Genomic DNA, 21,014 nt, shown 5'->3' with positions numbered 1-21,014 from the left:
ATTCTGATGCTCCCCTTTTCTTTTAGCCACAGGCACATTGGCATCACACATAATGTGCACCAAATTACACATCGGTTCAATTCTGCATCCATGCGACAGCCAAACAGTTACTGGTACTAGAACTACCATTTTTCCCCACAAGTCGAGACAAGCAAACAAAAACATTAATGCACTAAAGGTAATACAAGATAATAAAGCCTAATCACAGTTCCTTGATTTATTGCTACCACAAAATTAGTTTCAATGTCCACAACGACTATGACGAGACCTCAAAAGCTTTTTATGGCATTTTTTTTTCTCCAACGTTCTATAAGATTATAATAACATGAGGCCAAAGCCAATCTAACATCCAAATGCCAAATTGAACTTTTCACACAGCTGCTCCGTAGAAAAACAAAAAGCCTGAAAACATCCCTTTTCTCCAGGTTCAAATAAATCTGAGGTAAATCTGTTAGTTGGTACGAACTTGCCACTTAGTGTTAGCACAAAATTTGACTCCGTCCTTATATCTCCAATGTGGAGAGTGAATACTCTAAGACTTTACTTAAAATATCTTTGCATAAGACACACAACGGATGCCAACTCAAAGAAGTGGGAAGTGTGAGCTGCATTCAATTGGTATCCCAAAAAAAAGAAGCCATTTCTTGTTGCAAAGGTTGTTTTTATCTGCTGATGCTTGTGAAGGGGGGTGAAACGTTCTAGGCATGGGCCGGTCACTGGTATACCAAGGCTTTAAACGGCTTATAGGATCCATTGTTTATTATGCCTTGCCTACCGGCTCAAGTCCTTTAGTGTGAGAAAGTGGCTGCTTTATACAGCTGCATGTAGCAAAGAGCAATGCAGCGGCACCACTCTTCCCCTAGCTGAAGCTGTGGACCGCATTTCAACTGGCTAAAACATTGCTAATTTTCCTATTGCTAACCAAATGAATCCATCTGAAAACTGTACTTTGCATTATGTGCATTAAACGACACCTGTCGATGCTTCGGACTAAAACAAAGATTCGAAAAGCACCACTGGAAGCTGCAACATGAGCTGGTGTGTAATGTTTTATAAGGCTCATTTAAAGCCATTAGAGTCATTGGTATATACCAGATGAATTAAGGTTCCGCCAAAACTCAACCTGAATAATTAACCTGCTAACAGACATTTGGTATAATTATATAACTATATAGAGGTCTGATATTCTGTGCCAAAATATCTTGTTAACTGATATTACAGATGGCAGTATATATTTGTGTGTAATTCTGTCAAATCTGGTTAACGTGGTCTAGATATCGCTATTAATGTAATGGCAACTTGAATTGCAGCAGCAATAACAGTTCATTTTAAAAAGGCGGGTCTGAAAGAATTTGCTTAAAGTTTGAAGACAATACCGACTCGAGGTTATGATACCGGCCCATGCCTAAAACTATCAGGCACACTTTCGGGTTTAAACACACCAAGAATGTAAATCACAAGCACATATTACAATAAAACTAATGAGCAGAAGAGATGCCTGGACAGAGAATAAAAATTAAAAGTAAAGGAAAAACTTAATGTTAGCAAACTACTGAGCTATGGTACTCACCTTACCCGTATGAAAAGTTTATATAGCTATTTATATATATATAGAGAGAGAGAGATTTTTACTTTATGGTGACACATAGCATCCTTATATCTAGAAGGCATTTTATCTTACGGACACCCTCAATAGCATGCCAAACTTCAAGAGAAAATAAAATCACCTTTTATACAGTTCAAACAACAAAAGAAAAACATGGCTCAACAGCAAGCGAAAAAAGGATAATTGCACTTATGATTTGTTGCAGGGTTTTGTTAAGCATGCTTCAGTGTGTAGTTGGTGCCGTCTATAAAAGGAACAAAAGCAAATACTGCAATCTTTAAAAGCACCCCCACTTTTGATCATCTTGAACTAAAGTTTAACCAATTAAGACTCAACAGAAAAGAAAAATGGTCCAGCTGGTGTAAAAGCCAAGATAACACCAGGCACAAGGCAGGCAGGACCAACAGCACCCCCACCCCCCCTGATAAAACAGGGTTTAACTCAAAGCACTTTCTGTAGACACTGTGGGTAAAGTTTGGCCACCACACACTCAAAATGGCGACCCAAATCCCAAAGACGATCGGGGGTCTCATAGACTTTGGTCCATGCATCTGCCTCGTCGTCGTACTGGTAAAGGGAGTTCTTGCGGCTGGTGCGAAACACGTGCTCCTCTACCATGACTTGCGTGGCACGAACAAACAGGTGCAGCTTTCCCTGCAGCAACATGGCCTTTATATATGGGCTTGTAGCTTGGTCAAAGGGCAGCTCTCTCTTTCGGCTCCATGTGTTACTCTCTATGTCATAGAGCTCCACTGTAAAGGTGCGTTGGTGGTTCCTGCAGATTCCAGCGATGTAGTAGATGCAGTTCTTATACAAGGCAGCCAGACCCTGACTCCGAGGGACGCTCATTGGAGCTAGATGACTCCAATAGTCTTTACGGGGATCATAGCAGAAGAAATATTCACCTGTAAAAGAGAAATGTTTTTTTAAAGCGATGAGCATGACCATTTTAGAACATTTCTTCATTATAAACTCACCTTGGAGGACATAGATCCGGTCTTTATATTCTACAGCACTGTGAAACTCCATGGCAACTGGCATAGGACTGACCGCCGTCCAACAGTTGTCTCTGGCATCATAGCACTCTACGGATTTCAAGGCATTTCGTCCATCCCCTTCATAAACTCTGCCTCCCAGGGCATAAAGTTTCCCACAACAGTGCACCAGTCTGCATCCTATCCTCGCCCTCAGCAGAGGCGCTCGTGGAAGCCATCGGTTTCCTGCATGCTCATATTGCCAGAAGTCACTCTCTGCTCGATGGTCAATGCAAACCTCACTGTTGCTTGGTCGATAGCCGCCGGCAATGTAGATGTCGTTCTCTGGTGACACCAAGATGCCAACCTCTCTGAGGTCGTTAGGTGGCTTGCAGAGCTTGAACACCCTCCCAGCGGCTGTGTCCAGGCAAGGCACCGTCTGCTTCTTACCTGAGTGTTTATGAGCTGCGTCGAAGCAGATCACCATCTCAGACGCAGTCATGCCCAGACGCTGTGAACAACCATTTGTGCCGCTGAGACGAGCTTTCACCTCGACTGGGTCTTCGGACAGTGACAGGGCGCCGGCAAAGGGGGCCGGTATCCGACTGAGAAAGGCCTCATCCAGCAAGGGCAGACGAATGCACTGAGAAAAAACCTCTGCAAGATTGGCTTCGCGGCCAGGTCGATCGTGCTCGAGCCAGCGGACGATGCTCTCGTAGACATGTTCTTCCTTCTCCACGTTTAGGTCATCACTGTTTAAAATGCTGACCAGCTGCTCCTTGGTCATCTGGAGAAATTCTTGCTCCAGTGAAACACACAGAAACTACCAAAAAAGAAGCAAACGTTTAAGCTTGCATATGAAAACATTGACTGAAAAGGAGAGTTTTAGTAGAATAAAGCATTTAAATTATCCTAAAATGTTTAACTGACCTTCTTCCTGATGTAATCCTGTGACCGTTCCCTCAACTCCTGATGTCCATATGCATCTGCGAACATGAAGACCCCTATACAGTTTTGAGGGTCAAGACGGCTGATCATAAATTGGGCACACTGATCCTGCAGAGCAGGAATCTGGAAAATGCTGGCTGCAGTGAAAAGGGCCTGAACGTTGGACTCTGAGAGCACGACTCTGGAGGTGTAGGCATAGTCAAGGACGAGGTGCATGGATTCGGACTCCACACCCACAATTCTGACCTCACGCTGGCTGCTCTCCGTAAGGCCGCTGGTGAACATGGACCTAAGGGTGACAAGAAACACGAAAGAGATAATTCTTCCTTATGACAGTGAGGTTTGGTAGGCAGTGAAAGACGGCAAACTAATATATGCGTTCAAATTTTTTGTACCTAAAGTATGGACTGATGGCTGCAAGAACATTCCGGTGGCAGGAGAAAGTCTTGCCGTGGTCAACTTCTACGACAATATCTGTCAGTTGTGCTTCATCGTACAGGGCTTTGAGCTGTTGAAGGATGTTGCAGGCGTGCACAGCATCTACCCCGTTGTAGTTGGTGGATGGAGGCGTCCCATTTTGTACTTGTAACAGCTTGCCTACCTCTGAATAATGACACAAAAAGCAAAAATTAATTCATCTTCACAAATAACAACCACCATCATAACATATCAGGGGGTTTGCATCAGGGCTGAGCGATACCAGGAAAATGTAATACCATGATATATTTGGCTTTAATCACAATAAACGATATACATCACGATATGTTTAAATTACCTTCAGAAACAATAGAGTGCATTAAATTGCACTGATAAACTCATTCAAACTGACATATCGAATATTTTGGTTTCAAATTTAAGACATTATTTTTACCAGCTCAAATCTTTCCACAAATAATACTGCCACATTATGTTTTTTTCGTTAGTATTAGACCTAGTTAGTATTTAACAAGATCCCAGTAACCAAACAGGAAACAATGCTAAAATAAGCAATATACTAAATAAAATGTAAAATATAAAAATGGCTCCTTTGTGCATAACAAAAAAAAATGCAGATTGAAAAAATTTTAACTCAAATTACAAAAGAAAACAAAAGTCAAAATACTGTCCAAAAATTAGAGCATTATCAGAGCATCTCCAAACTATTTCCATTGATCTTTAAATGATGGGGATTTTAAAGGAGCACAAAAAGTTGTAAAATTGAGAACATTGCCAAGATTAGAAAATGTGCAAAAATCTCTGAACAAGACCACATCACAGGTATTAAGAGCATCTAAAGCACATTTAAACAACAATTGCTCTTTATGTGTTTGATCGAAACACCACATACTTGGGTAGAATCATGTATAAATACATATATATATATGCTTCTCAAAGGACGAGGCCGTCATCTGCTTTACAGCTGATTTAACGTTTTAATTAGTGTGCAGGGAGACGCTGACATGCGGATTTTACAACATTCTTCATTTTGCAGTGGATGACTTGTTTAGGTACTGCTGCCTTTTGCTGCAATGGTTTTGGGGCATATCTTACAAATGACCGCCTTTTGTCCGACGTCATCGGCGTGAAATCTAAACCGCCGCCATATTATTGGTCCAGTGTTGTTTCTCTTTGGAAACAGCTTTTCTGACTCCTCCTTCATTCACTTGCTCAGATCTGTCGTCATATTTCGTTTTCCAGTTGCTGTAGTGTATGTGCAGTAGGGCTGGGTATTTTCGCCAAAGTCCTGAATCGATTCAATTTTGATTCATACAGTTCTAAATCGATTAATTTGGATTCGATTAGTTTTTACAATAATAAAAGTGGTTCAACTGTTTCAAAATACTCATGTATTTTATTTTTTCCTGTCACATTAAACACAAAGTGCAAACTTCTAAATCAGACAGTTTAAACTTGCGATGTGAACAAAACTGTCTCATAAGTGCAAACTTGTTTGTGAAAAGTGAAAAAGTGAAGCCTCACTCGAGCAAGCTTGACACAGCAGACATGCATGAGCTGCATTAACTGTCTGGCTTTAAGCAATCTTGAGTGCAACTTTCCTGCTCATTTGAATGTGAACATCACGCGCGTCACTATAAAACTATTCAATCTCATTCCCTAGACATCGATTTTGCAAAAGATTGGTAAAGATTGCTGTTCTTGTGATTTTGAGACATTTCTGCTGAATGCACTAATGAATCGGTGAATTAATGCACATATCAGCTGATGCAAGAAAAAAAAACAAAAACGCTAATATTAGCCAAATATAACTTCCGCCTGGGTTTAGAATTTCCAGTGGCGCAAAAAAAAATAAATCCCAAAAAAACTGATTTACCATGATAAACTATGTTGGGAACTTAACCTTTTTAGGTTAGGTTTCCAGATGAGAGATGAAGGGCTTGAAGCTGCCACTCAACAAATCAATACCCTCTGAGAAGAAAAAAAGAAATACAGGCTGATAATCATCTCTTTTCTCCACCTCATCCAGTTAGGTCATATTTTAAAGAGAAAATCCTTGTGAAGCATTACAGCTGAATTCAATGTATGACCCTAAAACAGAAGCTTAATGAATTTACATGTCCAGAAATAGTCTAATTTGTTAAAATACCTCAGCCTTACCATAAGTGATTTCTGTTCAACAAAAGCACATCTAACGCTTAAAAATGTTACACCGTATGTTTGAGCATTTATGTTTCCGTTGATGTATCATACATATCAAAGTATACCAAAGATTTTAAAAGTTATTGTTTTTAATACTTAAGATTTTTTCTTTTTGCATGTTCCAAAGATCGATCTTAAGTTCTGGGAGTGATCGGATTCATGTCCAAATATATAGAGAAACTGAACAACATATGTTTCTCCTCTACCCGTTAGGAAAATCAACATGATAGCTAAAATAAGTATCTAACAGTTTCTGTTAATAAGAAATGAAGGTTTAGACATTAAGAAAAATTTCTGGTTTGATACAAATGAAGATAGTCGAAAAGTGTGGAAATTAAAGATGCATGTTTTATTAAATTGTATTTCATCAATTTAAACAAGTGAGTACCTTATTTAGTGGCTGGAACTATTGTTTAATATTTAGTAACTCACCAGCCTTCCAGACTTTCCATTACCCCTAACAATCCAATTCTATTTCACAATAAAAGCACAGGTTAAACTTGACTTCACAACAAAAAAAAGGTATAGATGGAGGGAAATCCCAGATGTAGTAACAATATATCACCAAAGACATGGATCCTGTCGGTGTTGTGGAAAAAACAGATTCAAAAACCTAATAATGACACGTGATCCCAAATACGACAGGCCCAGTCGCAATTTTTTCCAAGAATATGCATTACCAGAACTGTATCTTTCAATAGGAGGAAATATATCCCAGGAGCTGACCAACGTGACCTCCTCAATAACTACGGATCTGTTGGCAAGCCGCACCTATGAGCCGTATCTTTCCCTGACTTTACATTGCACCACACTGTTTGGTGTTTCCAATCAAACACAAAGAGCAATCGTTACTGGAAGGTTTTTTTGATGCCCCAATACCTGTGATTAGATGTGGTCTTGTTCTTAGGTTATGCAGCCATTTTCTAAACTGGACAGTTTTCTGAAATTTACCAAATTTATGCTTCTTTAAAATTCCCAGGACATAAAAATCAATTAAATAGTTTTGAGATGCTCAGATAATGCTCTAATTTTTGGACAGTACTTTGTTTTTTTAATTTAAGGTCAATGCATCAAAGAGCCCTTTTTAATTTACTTTCTATTTAGTATTGTGTGTTTTTGCTTTGTTTCCCGATTAGTTGCTGGGATCTTGTTAAATAACTAATGCTACGTTCACAGCCAACACGCTTTGGGCAGCAGAAGCAGCTGAGTTAAGCACAGAACACACTGTTTGGGTACGAATTTTCTATCTCTGATCCGATATTTCTCCATGTCACACTGACTGCATATAGAGAGGCACCGACTAGGCAGGGTGGGCAGATCTGCTCAGATTTTTTTCACTTCTGTCTCTGTGCTATACATAAATCAAAACAATTTTCCATATTTGACTTGGATAAATTATGAAAAAAGAAAATAATAAAAAAAACAGGCACATTCTATAAAGCAAAGAGAGTCTGAAGTATCTCAGCCAGATTAGATAATGTTCATATGCCAATATTAAACATGAGACCTATGTCTAAAGAAAAGAAAATCACAGCAATAAATGCTATGGATCAGGTTATATGCTGACCGAGGCAGTGAAAGCTGATTCTTAGAGAGAGATCTGTGAAGTTTATACATTTTTCTGTCCTTTTTTTTCTCCATAAAGAGGTGAGAGATGCTCCGTGCTAACCTGCTCTGTCGGCCCCTCATTTTTTGTGAGGCTCAAAGAGGATCACTACTTTACTATTCCGTTTTTTTCTAAGCCTAAGTTTTTTTTCCCCCACCTGAGAAGTTTGATAAACTGTGCTTTCTGCCCCCCACTACTTTATCTGTTTTCTGTCCTCCTGAACTCCTATCGTGGGTAAAGTATTTTTTTTTCCTTCTTTCATTCATTGTTTTTGCATGAGTCTGTCCCACTTGTGATATACACGATGTGCGACTCCCAAAACTGACTCTTTTTCCAATGTAATTAACAGATTTTATTTCGTATTTTCCCTCCAAAGTGGACGTGTCTCACTTTGTAACCGAGTCTCTCTTCCAAATAAGATAGACCTGGGGGTCAATCTCAGTGGGAGCTACACAAGCCCTGTTGCATAAAATCACATCGGGTGTGATCATCCCCATTGTCTTTCAATGAGCGCTAAACTCCACGACTTGTCCGACATGATTTTCTGTCAAATCAGACAAAAAAATAAATAAAATAGATGATTGACACATGAAAAGGTCCTGCAGCATCTTGACACATCTGCACACACTTTACTGGATGCCCTTAAGGAGCATCAAAAATGCTCTTCAGGTGCTTCTGACCTTAATGTGTACAAGCATCAAAAATGAAGCAGCAGGTGCTTTTTTGCTGCTGAGATTACGTGCGCTGTGAACATATAATAATGACACCCCACTTCGAGCTGGTTAGAATTAATTATTTTAAAACTGAAACCAAAATATTTGCATGTCAGTTTCAATGAGTATAAAATTTTATGCAGTCTATTGTTTTTAATGTAATTTAAACACTTCATGATATATAAACAAAGTGTATCGCGAATTTAGCCCAAATATACAATATTAGGTTTTCTTCATATCGCCCAGCTCTAATTGGAAGGAATTCTTAAAGCTGAATATTTTCAACGTTAAAAACATGTTTCTGGGTTTCATCTTTAATTTTAGAACTCAATCCTAAAGTAAATGTTACTATTAAATTAAAAAGGCTTTAATGTCAATGGACTAAAAGTTAATTGGTGAAGAATCAAAGCAAGTTTCAGGTTTATTTCTAACTTTGGAACAAGAACCAAATCAGGACATGTTGTTGAAATATGAGCTCATAACAAGGTAATTTTGTGGTGTTACCCTAAAATAGAAACTTCAAATTACAACATGTCTATTATTACATGTGTAAGGGCTGTGTGAGAGGCTCAGACGGCTACCAGGGCTTTGCCAACTCAGCGAGACTTAGAGAAACACTTTTTCCACCACAAACCTCGTGTTGAGCAACACCAACTCCTTGACAGGACAAAAGGCTGGCAGTGGATGAATAGAAACTACTGTCTCGCCAGGTGGTAGCTAACTTGTTAGCATCTTGAATGCCCGACGTCTGCTCGGGCTATTTTATTCCCTCCAAAGAGTAGAGACAACATCTAAGACGGTGAAATATATAAAAACGGCAAGAGGAAGCGCTTTGTTTTCAACATAAAATACCGGTTAATCTGCGAATTAAACTGCTGGACGTGCGAGTTTAACTTTTAGCAACACGTATGCAGAAAGCTAATGCTAGCAAGCATTCTTTGACACAAAATTGCGAGCTATGAGGGGCAAAAAGTATATTTGCTAACTATATATGTACCATAAAATGTATAAAACTGCATCAAAAGATGCAAACCGAATGAAATTGATGTTAAAATTGACGAATGGAGCCTGACTAATGTCTGTCTGTAGTCACAAACAAGTGTTTACACAATCAGCTGTGGGTAGCGAGCTAACCGGCGGCCGAAAGTTAGCCACACGGCTAACGTTAGCAACGTAGCAAACGACAAACAACTATTAAAGAGTATCCTAAAGAAGCGTGACTTCCGCTAACGAGCACGCAACATGTCACGACCTATCAATTGCACAACGGGTCCTACTCCGTAAGCTGTTAAACATACATGCTTTAACTTTTAAAAAGCACCATTCTAATGTGGTTAGAGAAGAAAACAATAAAGACTTTGCTAACCTCCACTGGCAGCCATTCTCCCCCCAGTCTGTCTCAGAGCAGACCGACAAACGTCAGGGACTTCACATCCCAGCCACGGAAACAAGAAGCAACCAATCGCAACACAGCTCCTCCGCTCTCAGCCAGTCGCAGCACAGCTCCTCAGCTGGCAGCCAATCAGATGCCGTTTGTCATAACTAAAGGAAAGAAAAGTTAATTGTGGGTGACTACAGTTTTTTTCCCCCACTGCTGTGTAATTAAACATCTAACCTCTTAGCCTGCTAAAAATGAAAGATGCATCTTATTAACTGCAAAATGAAAGGGAGAAAAACTTTATTTAAATTGTTAATGGTTATTTATTTATATAGTTTGGATTGGTTACATATTTAAGCAGCAACAAATGAATGGAGGTAACTCTTTACATGTGTTAGTATTTTTTTCATTGAGTCAAAAAGATAAAGACAAGAAATTAGGGAAATTAAGCTGTTTACAAAGTTCTGAATGCAACTGATATTCGTCAGGAGGACATTTAAAAAAAAAAAGATAATTTAATTCATTATTTACTCTGTGATGTATCAGGATTGTTTAAATGAATCAAGGTATCAATGATATGTTTCTTTTTATCTGTGTGCCGGTCTAAACATAACATATACTCATCGTGGTATTGGTCAGTGCAGTTTGGAAATATTTGCTAAGTTAACATATTTCCCTGCAGATTGTTAGAAGCAGAAATATTCAAAAAGTCTGGGGATTTGAGAAAGAGGGTGTGACAACAGCAAGATATTTCTGGCTATAAGACTTAATTCAAACATAACCGTAGCTATTGCTTTACTGTAATGTATCTGGTCCACATTGGTAGGAAGGCCTACTAAAAATGGTCCAAGATCAGCGGTTAAGCGGTAACAGGGTGTATAAGGATCATTTAAGCATGAAGCGAACAAAGGGTTACATTTTAGTATATGATCATTTCTGTCCTGCTTGTCTCCGCGTTGCCCTGCCCTGCTTTGTCACAGGATGAAGCATGATGGATGGATGGATAGAGGAGAATTTCTGACCTTTAGTTTGATTTTTACACTTGAAAAATTGAAGTTTAATTAGCAAAGTCTTTATATGATATGGCTGTTTGTATAGTAATATGCTGTAAGTAATAAGAACAATTTTTCTTATTTTGGTTTCAGTAAACCAATAAGGGTCTTACATTTTTCAACTTAAAAAAAAATCCTGACTTGTTTTCAGGTAGTAAGAAAACCAGTGGAACAGGAAGTTAGAATCTGACCTGCTGCGCTTGTTCCGCTGGAGGTTGTGTCATCCCGCGGTCGGAATTCAAAACGAAGAGATAGACTAACTATAATGTAAAGCTGAAGCTTAGAGAAGGAAGGCAAGAATAGTTGAGTGTTTCAATGTAAATGTGATCTTTGCTAGAAATGAAAATATCTTAATAAAGAAATGCTCAAGGGGGGAGGATGGAACAGTGGTGCAGAAGAAGTGTGAAAGCTGGACACTGTGGTTTGATCCAAGAAGATATCATTGTTTCAGATAGACCGTGCAGTTTCAGGGAGTCCACGTTCGTACCCATCCACTTCTGAAAGTGCCAATAATGACTGCAAGAAGTGGACTATGGAGTAAAGAAAGAAGTCGTTTATTACTGGAACACATGTTGCAACAAGAAGCCTTATAAATTAAAGGTGGGTTAGGGGAGAGAGGGCAACGCTAAGGCCAGGATTTTACTGAGACACCCTGGATCCTTTTGTATTTAGGTGGTCACAGGTCATACATCCCCTTCCTCCTAGTAGATTTAGTATCTTTTAGCTAACAGTCCTTTACTAAATCCTGACTGATACTACTGTTATCGACCACTTCTATTCTCTTTCGCTTAATTCTGTTATCAAATTAGGCATAGCGTTCCAATTTTATAGGTCTATAGTGTTCTATGCTCCATTTTTATCCTTTAAACAAAAAAAGAAGAACCTCATTATCATATGCTTCTTTATGCCAAGATGATAAAGGATCATTAGAAAGATGTTCTGATACCAGCACCAGAGAATAATTTCAGCCGTGACCATTATCAGTATGGTTATTACACTTATATCGCTTTATCAGTTCAGTACCTACGGCAATAGTTAGGTAGGCAAGATCTTTTCATGAATTAAAAAAACAAACATCATTTAACACAGATAATTGTTTACAATTACCGGGTATGTGAAAAATAAAGAAAATTGTATGAAGTGTAAAAACTATAGATGTGAAAATAATCTGAATGATATGAATGTACTTAAAACAAGTAGTTAATGTGTGAATAAACCTGCCAATAATCATATAAATGAATCCCTATTCTATCTAATTATCCCACAGTCTGATGTGAATGGTTGAAACTTACTGAATATATCTCTACCCTCATATGAAACTAAGTATTTGTAACTGACAGACAGTATGTTGTATATAATTCCATCTAATCTATAAGGTTTGTGTGAAATCCTCTTTTAAAATGAATGTTAACATATTTTAATTAAATATTTATATATGATTTAAAACATCAGAAATATATATATTTTTTCTTGTTAGACAAAAATAAAATCACCGTGGTTTACAGCTAAGGGCACCACAACCCTAACATCTAGTCTGTCCGTCATTGTTTGAAATGTAGGCACTTTAAAATCAACAGCTGTAAGAGTTTGCTGTCTGTCCTGCATGTGTTCCCTTTCTAGGGTTTTTGGAGGCCTCTTTTATTATCTCGAGGTCAGCTTGCAGGTTAAGGTTACTTGGACCTGATGGCAGCTGATTTAACAAAGCCTACTTTAAGGTAAGGGGGGTTTCTGATTTAAAAGGCTTAGAAAGTTCTTTAAATGTCTTACCCTGGGCATTAACTACAAAAATTGTATTGTTGATGTCCTAACCAGTGGTGCCGTATGGGGAAGAAAGGTTAGGAATATTCTAAGGGCCCTTGACTGAGGGAGGCACAAGAAGAAGAAGAAATATGTTCCACTATATATTTCAAATATAAAAAGCAGTGTTGCACAGATACTGATACCAGTATCGGGGAGAGCCCTGATCCAGCACTAAAATGGTGGCATTGGTATTGCCATGTAACAACAGATAGGGTATCGATACCATTTTGAGAGCCAACAGTTTATTCAACTATTGTCACCCATTCCAGATAGGCAATAAAAAGTTCTACTGGATTCACTTTGTATTAGTATTTTTCCTGCTTCCCAATGCTAGGCAAGCAGCTTGACAAAGCCTTGATGGCAATTATTTTACATCCAAGTGGTATGGAGTTCTTCATATATACACACGCACACACATCAATTCCAAACAGATGGTATCGGTAAGGTATCGGCCAATACTCCACAGCCAGGTATCGGTATTTGGTCACTACAATGCAACACTAAGAAAAAGAAACTCCAGCAGTAAACTGGACTTGTCAACACACACCAACGACCTGCACAGGAAGACACGAGCAGGAAGTACTTTCTTTTAGATGTTCTACCAGTCGTTGGTTGCCAGTATCCTCTTCTACACTGTGGTGTGCTGGGGGAGCAGCACATCCATGAAGGACACATCCAGACTGGACAAACTGGTGAGGTGAGCCGGCTCTGTGATTGGCAAGAAGCTGGACCCTCTGGGGACTGTGGTAGAGACAAGGACACTTAACAAACTGCTGCAATATCATTGTCTTTCAGGGGGCACCAAATTCCTGAATCAGCTGATGGGCTTTTTTGCCATCTTTTTTGCAAGCTTTTATGTTCATAATATTTTTTAGTTAATTCCATTCATAATAATCATTCAAATTTTTTTTTTCATCATATTTTGGATGTCATTTCGCTTCATTTTTCAGTCTTGTGCAAAAGTGTATTGTTTTTGATTGAGCCACAGTTTACTGTCATGACATTGGAAAATAGATACGAAAATACTCTGGTTGCCTGAACATCTCATGAAGGCTGCTTGATAGCAGAATAGAACAGAAAATCAATTTATTGTCCCATAATAAAGGGAGAAATTCTGGTGTTTACAGCAGCAAAAAGATATTAGAAAAAATTGTCATACTGTACAAATGTGGACCTTAGAAAAAATGTATAAGAATAACATAATAGAGAAGAGTTAAAAGATAAACAATAAAATACTGTACTGTTAAGCGTTATAGTGATATAAATACTGTGCACCTGGAGAATAAATAACCAATATACATCTATGGACATTTTTACAGTAGTGGATATTTGAAAATAGCAGCAACATCAGAGATGTGCAAAATGACAGCAGCATAATATCTAATCATCAAAATCAGCCTGAATGTAACAACTTATTGATGTTGTTGGGAACAGTGGGTATAGAGTCTTGCAGCTGCTGGGAGGAAGGATCTGTGATAACGCTCTCTGGTGCATTTAGGGTGCAGCAATTTGTCACTGAAGGAGCTCTACAGTTTTACAACAACTTCATGCATGGGGTGGGAAACATTATCCAACAGAGATGTTAATTTTAGGATCTTTTTGTTTCCCACCTCCTGCACTGAATCCAAAGAGCATCCAATCACAGAGCTGGCCATCCTGATCAGTTTATCCAGCCACTTTCTCTCAGCTACAGTTAAGCCACTGCTCCAGCAAACAGCTCCATAGAAGAGGGCTGATGCCACAACAGAGTCATAGAAGGTGTTTAGGATCACCCCCTGCACTCCAAAAGATCCCTAGCAAACCAAGCCGGGGAAGACTAAGTGTATTTTTTCTCCAAATAGTCATTCTGTGTGCATAAAACTGCATTTAAAAACTGCCTAAACACAGATACATAATCCATCCGCAGCTCCCATCTCTTCATTTGGCCCAGATGCACACATAAAGAAAACTGTCCCACATGTTTAGCCACAATATAGTTGAAGTTAAAGCTACTTATTGTAGCTAAACATGTAGGATGATCATTTTAAGAGAGGGATTAGTCATATCACAGACACAAAAAGTAAATGCTGCTTTAAAAGCAAGCCTTTTTTTCCATTTTAAACCTATTGCTCACAGCTACAGTTGCCTTTGCTGTCTGACTCCCTGCTTGAGCTAGTTTCACCACATTATTAGTGTGGGTCCCTCTTTATCAGATTTTGGTTGTCCCTTAAAGGAAGGCTCAACCTATTGTCTCAGAAAAAAAAATGCATTTCAGAAAGTAAAAAAAAGTAAGGCATATTCAGATAAAAATTAGTATGTTCAATTTAAAAAAGATAAATGGTAGCCAGTTTACAGAGAGGTGAAAAACTGTAAAATAAACATGACTGTAGAAAGACCAACACAGGCAAAAAACTTTTAATGCAGAGAGCATTTTTTTTCTTGCTTGTAAGGAGTAATCTGTCCTGTTCCACTGTTTAAGGATTTGTCTCGAAGCTCAAGTTGTTCACCTATCAAAACCTGCATTTTGGGATGAGCACAAAACATGGACAGCAGTTCTTGCTGTTCAACATTTTTCTGGTCTCACAGGGTCATCTATTTATCAATTGTCCATACCTTCTTTTCAACGCAGGCCCTTGAGGGGACAGTGGTCTCTCTCTAGAGATAATTCAAAAAGAAATGCACATTAAACTTAACCATAATATAATATAATCATAAATTATTACCTTTGGAATGTAAATCAATTAATTGAATTTACTCATAAAGATTTGTTCCACTGGTTAATTATCAACTCCTTCCTTTTGTTCTTTAAAAAAAGATAAGTTCTGTCGATCAAAAGGACATTTTGTTAGAGTTGTTCATGGACAAACAAAGTAAAACTGGATTTAAAATGAGTGTTATTATCTAGATGACACATTTCAGGCTCTCCTTCCCACACAAGGTAGAGGAACAATTCAATGCTCCCGTTGAGATGGGCAGACAATAATTCATTACTATTTGAATTGTCTGTCTGAGTTGGGACTTTGCTGCAGTGGGTCATTTCACATTCATATGGCAGCACCTGCAAACCGCACGCTGTCAAGAGAAATGGACTAATTGCTGTTTATTGAACACTTTGATTGCGGTGTAATCCCCGGGTGCTGAAGCACTGTTATTTAATCACTTTTTACTTGTAATTGGAATTCATTCATTAATAGGTTTGCGGGAGAATTACAAAGGCCCGTCTGACAATGCCATTGTCAGAACACAACACCAACCGCATCCAATGAATACTAAGTGTCTATAGCTAAACACGTACCAGGGAAAACTAAGATAAGTTTGAGAAACATCCTGAGGTTGTGTCACATGTATGAGCTGAAACCCAAAGCTGTAATAGAAATGATTTGTTACCACAGAGAGTGAACACAGGCTGCCGTAAAGACATGATGAGGTCCAGCTCATTTCTTAGGTAAGTCCCTGTGGAGCTACTGTAGAGTGGGGGCTCGGGTGATGGCTGAAAAGTCGCAGAACAAGGCCGCTGCTGTACAGTTGTTGGTGCCAAGTTGTATTTTAGATGTAATTTTCATGCTTATTTTAAATATAGGCAGAAAGAGTATTCAAGTTTATACTGTGTCTATTTGAACCGTTAATCTCTATTTATTCACTGGATTGCTGATTGGCCGTCGATAGTACACGGTGCTGTGAAGTCACCAGCCGCCATATTGGTACTCCCTAATTAGACAGGTCAGAATGTAAACAACATGTGCGCTAAAGCATCAAATAATGATGATGTTCTCATTTACAGGGGGGTTTAAGACTTTTAAAACAACGATAAAGTCATCACTTTGACACACACTTGCTTTTTCATATATAATATTAATAATAATTTAACTTTATTGATCTCACATTGGAGAAATGTAGCTGTGCATTTAACCCATCCCTTTGGGGAGCAGTGGGCTGCCATTGTGCGGCGCCCGCAGAGCAGTGTGGGGTTAAGGGTCTTGCTCAGGGACCCAGAGTGGAGGCGGTGGGGATCGAACCGGGTACTTGAAACCTTCTCAGAGCACAAGTGCACTGCTCTAACCACTAGTCCAACACACCCAATAGCATCAGTAGATCACTGTATTTTTATCGTAAAAAACAGGCACATCACATTGCATATTCAGTATGAAGTCCATGAGCTTTAAAAATCATGTAATAAAACATATTATACAAATCCATCCATCCGTTTCCCATCACGTGCTAAATTGAAGATGTACATGTGACATATACATGTATTGATTACATTGTTATGGTAACCACATTACATTACAAGCATTTTTATGGTGCGACTCTGTAAAAGTGGGGAGTACCAAGATGTCGGCAGGTGACTTCAGTTTTTTCGGTCTATCACCAATCCAGTGAAGAAATAGAGATCAGTAATTTGAGCACACAAAGTGTAAGTAGCAGTTTGCTCATCATGAGCATAAATTATATTGATTTAGGACATTTTACATTTCTTTTAACCTTTATCTTTTATCATCAGTTGACTATGAATACGATATGAAGTTGTAATGATTTAGTTTTGATGATTTTGTCAAAATATGCCATAAATACACCCCTGATAACCAAACCTCCAAGTAATTTAGCAGTGACCCAACCTTTAAAGCACAGTTCTTAAATGAATTCAAACTAATGCTTTGTCCATATTGACATGTGCTTCCAGACTGTTGCCAAGTTTCAACCATCAAGCTGCTAAGTTCAGTTAAAGATGATGTGAGTATTCCTTCTCCTTTTACATACATTGTTCAATGTATCTGCAGCAAAAAACCTCATGATACCACCACCATGATTTGCTGTGGGTGCAATGTTGTTAGACTTGATAACCTCATCTCTATTCCATATTCTACAGCTTTTTGATGGTAACAAAGATTTTTTAAGGTTCTCTGCACTTAGCTGAAATTACATTTATTTTTGCTGAAATGTAAAAATGTAAACTAGGGGTCTGAAACTGGCTGCTCTAGAGCCTCAAATGGCTCTTTGGACCTTCTGCTATTGCACTTCATAATGGCAGAAATAATGAACCAACGAATGGCTTTATTGTAGTATAATAACAAGTACCAGGCTTAGGAGCTTTAGAAGTTTTTTTAAAGAACATTTGCGCACAACATTTAAAGCTACAGTGTGTAATTTTCAGCGACATCTGACGTCCAGACTGCAGACCGCAGTAACATGAACATCTCCCCCCCACAGCTTCTCCCCCCCAACAGTACGGCGAGCGTTACGGGACAAAATGTCTTCCACGACGTCCGCATCACCTACCTTCTCAAGTGATGAGGTTTGTTTACATAGATAATTTTACAGATAGTATTNATTTTTTTTTTTTTACAAATGTTGACATCCTACAGAATCAATGCTTCCTCTTTATGAAATGTTTTATGTTGTTCCTTATTTTAAAAATCTAAAATACAAATAAACCTTTTGGTTGTTTAAAATGGCAGCAGATATCCTATAATAGATACTTAAAAAATAAAAAAGTTTTGTTTTTTTCTCTAAAGAAAAAACAACTTTTATTTGGTTGGACTTTAGGCAAAATGGCTTCTTGATTTTTAAAAATTGCTGATCCCTTTTCTACACTATTTCTACTGATATAAAGAAATGTTCAAAAACAGAAAGCTGCCAAGCAATTGTTTATTTTAAAACATATGTTTTATGATTATCCAAGGTTAAAAAAATATATTTATTATCAAACAGCAATAATGAGTAAACAAACTATCTGTTGTTTAAATATGTTGCAGCTAGTTCAAAAGAGGAGCACCAATATTAAACAGGGTACCGTATATATATTATCGGTTTTCATTTTGCTAAAAGTTTGATACATTCGATATAAAAGCACAAAGTCAAAACCCATCAGTAAATTCAGATTACCCATTTACCATTTCATCAAGCAGCAGAAGCTTGCTTCCAACCAGAGTGTACCGCTTTTTTTTGCAGCGCTATCATCAGTCCTGTGTAGGCTTGAAATGTGCTCTAACGCTGCGTAACGCTGTAAAATGACAGAAGAAGAGACAAATAAAAGTACAGCTGCAATCTTAGCGATCGATTTCACATTTTTTTGCCAATTTCTTCCCATTCAGCCTCAGTGTGGCCTGTGAAATTGGACCTACGCTGCAGCTGAATCAAAGAAAAAAAAAAGCCTTCCTGGAGCTGCTGTTATTTGATGATAGCTCTGGTTTCTGATTATCCATTCCTCCTGATGTCCCTTTTTGAAACAATGAAAGCCATCACCTGATAGCTCCAGTTTCTACTTTCCCCCCTTATCTTGCACAGAATCTCCTTGTCATGGAACGCTGAGCGGAAGATTTATTATTATTTCCATTGTATGCAATTACAATAATTCATCCCACAGAACTCAAAGGCCACAAACAAATAAATTAGAGGCGCTTTTTCCCATCTATTCCCATATATCATCCAGATAATGTATAGAAACAGATGACAAACTCTATGGCCGCTTACCCCCAGATACAGAAAAATCTTCTTTCTGCTTTTATTAGGTGTATTTGGCCTATTATGAAAACTTTAGAAAACATTAGGAATGTTAACATTTCATTATTGAAAGGCTGGATCTTTTTTAAATTTGTAATTCTGTGATTATGTCTAAATGCTGATTGTTGTCAGCAACTTGGAAGCTGTTAAATTGCAAGACAATGAAATAGGTTGGAATATTCTGCAGGGGAGTGTAATCTTCCAAACGTGTGTCTGTGTTAGAGGTAATGGGTTATCATACAGCTTAGTGGGTTGTAAGGATGGTGCAGATTTTGCAAGGCATGGAACCCTTCACTCCACTTCTCCAAAAGGGACTATAAGAGACTGCAATAAGCACAGAGCTGCAGACTAAGTTTTATGTTTAAAAAAAATGAGCATGTTTCCTGATCTTGTCGCTGCAGCACATTTTTTTTTGTCTCTAACATCCCCTGAGGAGCTTATGAGCAGATGGTCTGAAGTCCCAAAAAAGCATCTGTATATTCAAACAAACCCACGATAGCAACTCAAACTGCTGACAGAGTTGTTTGGTAATGGAACAATCCAGCCATACAGACTGTTTAATTTAGAGAGCGTATAACAGCAATGGTAAGTCGCTCAAAAGATAGATTTCAGTTATGGCTGCGAGGCTCTCCATTCAGGGTGCCATTGTGTTGAGGGTGGTATGAGCACTTGGAGAAAAAGCAATATTTATCATCTGATTCCTAGTTTAGTGTTAGTTAGGGTCATTTCCAGTTTATGAGTATAAGATCATCCCTTGTGTTGAGCTGCAAATGCTGTAGAATTCTGATTTCAGTTACAAACTAAATCTTATATGATGAAAAGAGACCCTATAACCATCCATCCATCCATCCATCCATCCATCCATCCATCCATCCATCCATCCATCCATCCATACATACAGTACATACATACATACATACATACATACATACATACATACTGTCATGATGGATTTAGGATTCAAGCCCATATGCAGAACACCACTGGAGGCTGGGTAAAAGTTTAACAGAGTTTATTAAAGGTTCTGATACACAAGATAATGAACAGGATCTGGAACAGGTCCGGGCTGGGTTCACTGAAGTCTGCAGAGATGCTTGTTTGATTAGCTGGGCAGGCAGATGAGTAATGAGTCCTTTAGATAATTCAGATTCTACCTTGACTGGGTCCGGGCCTCTCTTTGAGAGAGAGGGAACCGTTGGGTCCAGAGACTGTTGGTTCAGCAGAGTACACAAGCAGTTGCAGCGTCTAGCTTCAGACTTTGAACGGCAGACCTTGATCAGAGTTTCCAGCTCTTCACAGAGAGCAGCAGGGGAATTCCACATAGGAATCTTCAGGTTTGGCTCACCAGGGCAGATTGGAGAATTAGAATCTGTTCTCTCACTTGAGACAACTAAGATTCTTCCAGGTATCAGATGCTCAGGTTGCTAACCAAACTAAGGTCAACACTGCAGCGTCGAAACAAGGTCTGGCAGCTGGTTATAAAGGGGAGGTCTCCTGATGAGTAGATGCGTCTCAGGTGTGCTGGAAGGCTCCAGCTCCAGGAGACCCACGGCGCACTCAGCTGGAGGAAGGTGGTACAGCTCCAGATCCCAACAGTAACTCCAGTCCTAACAGAAAACAACATAAAAACAGAAGAGGATCCTCGGCGCCCTCTGGTGGGCAAGCCTGAGGATCCCAACAATGGAGAATAAAAGTGTCCACAAGCAAGAAACTGGAATGCTATCACCTCGGAAATTATGTCACTGTTAAATCGAACACCATTTTACCTTAAAGCGGTACTGTGATGTAGACATGTACCAACCAATGTTAATATGTACTGT

General features: G+C 38.7%; 1 protein-coding gene across 1 annotated transcript; it reads right to left on the bottom strand.

Annotated features, from left to right (window-relative positions):
• kbtbd8 (kelch repeat and BTB (POZ) domain containing 8) lies at nt 1-9,866 on the bottom strand. Its single transcript, XM_015385309.1, has 5 exons — nt 9,851-9,866; nt 3,924-4,131; nt 3,511-3,817; nt 2,584-3,403; nt 1-2,511 (listed from the first exon to the last, which is right to left on the bottom strand). Exons 1-5 carry the CDS (start codon nt 9,864-9,866, stop codon nt 2,048-2,050), a joined length of 1,815 nt encoding a protein of 604 aa, XP_015240795.1. The 3' UTR covers nt 1-2,047.
• Between the last annotated feature and the right edge of the window lie 11,148 nt (nt 9,867-21,014).

The sequence above is a fragment of the Cyprinodon variegatus genome, unplaced genomic scaffold (assembly GCF_000732505.1).
Source record: "Cyprinodon variegatus isolate N-32 unplaced genomic scaffold, C_variegatus-1.0 Scaffold335, whole genome shotgun sequence".
Lineage (NCBI taxonomy): Eukaryota > Metazoa > Chordata > Actinopteri > Cyprinodontiformes > Cyprinodontidae > Cyprinodon > Cyprinodon variegatus.
Note: the sequence above shows the minus strand (reverse complement) of the source record. Positions and strands in the feature narration are given on the sequence as shown.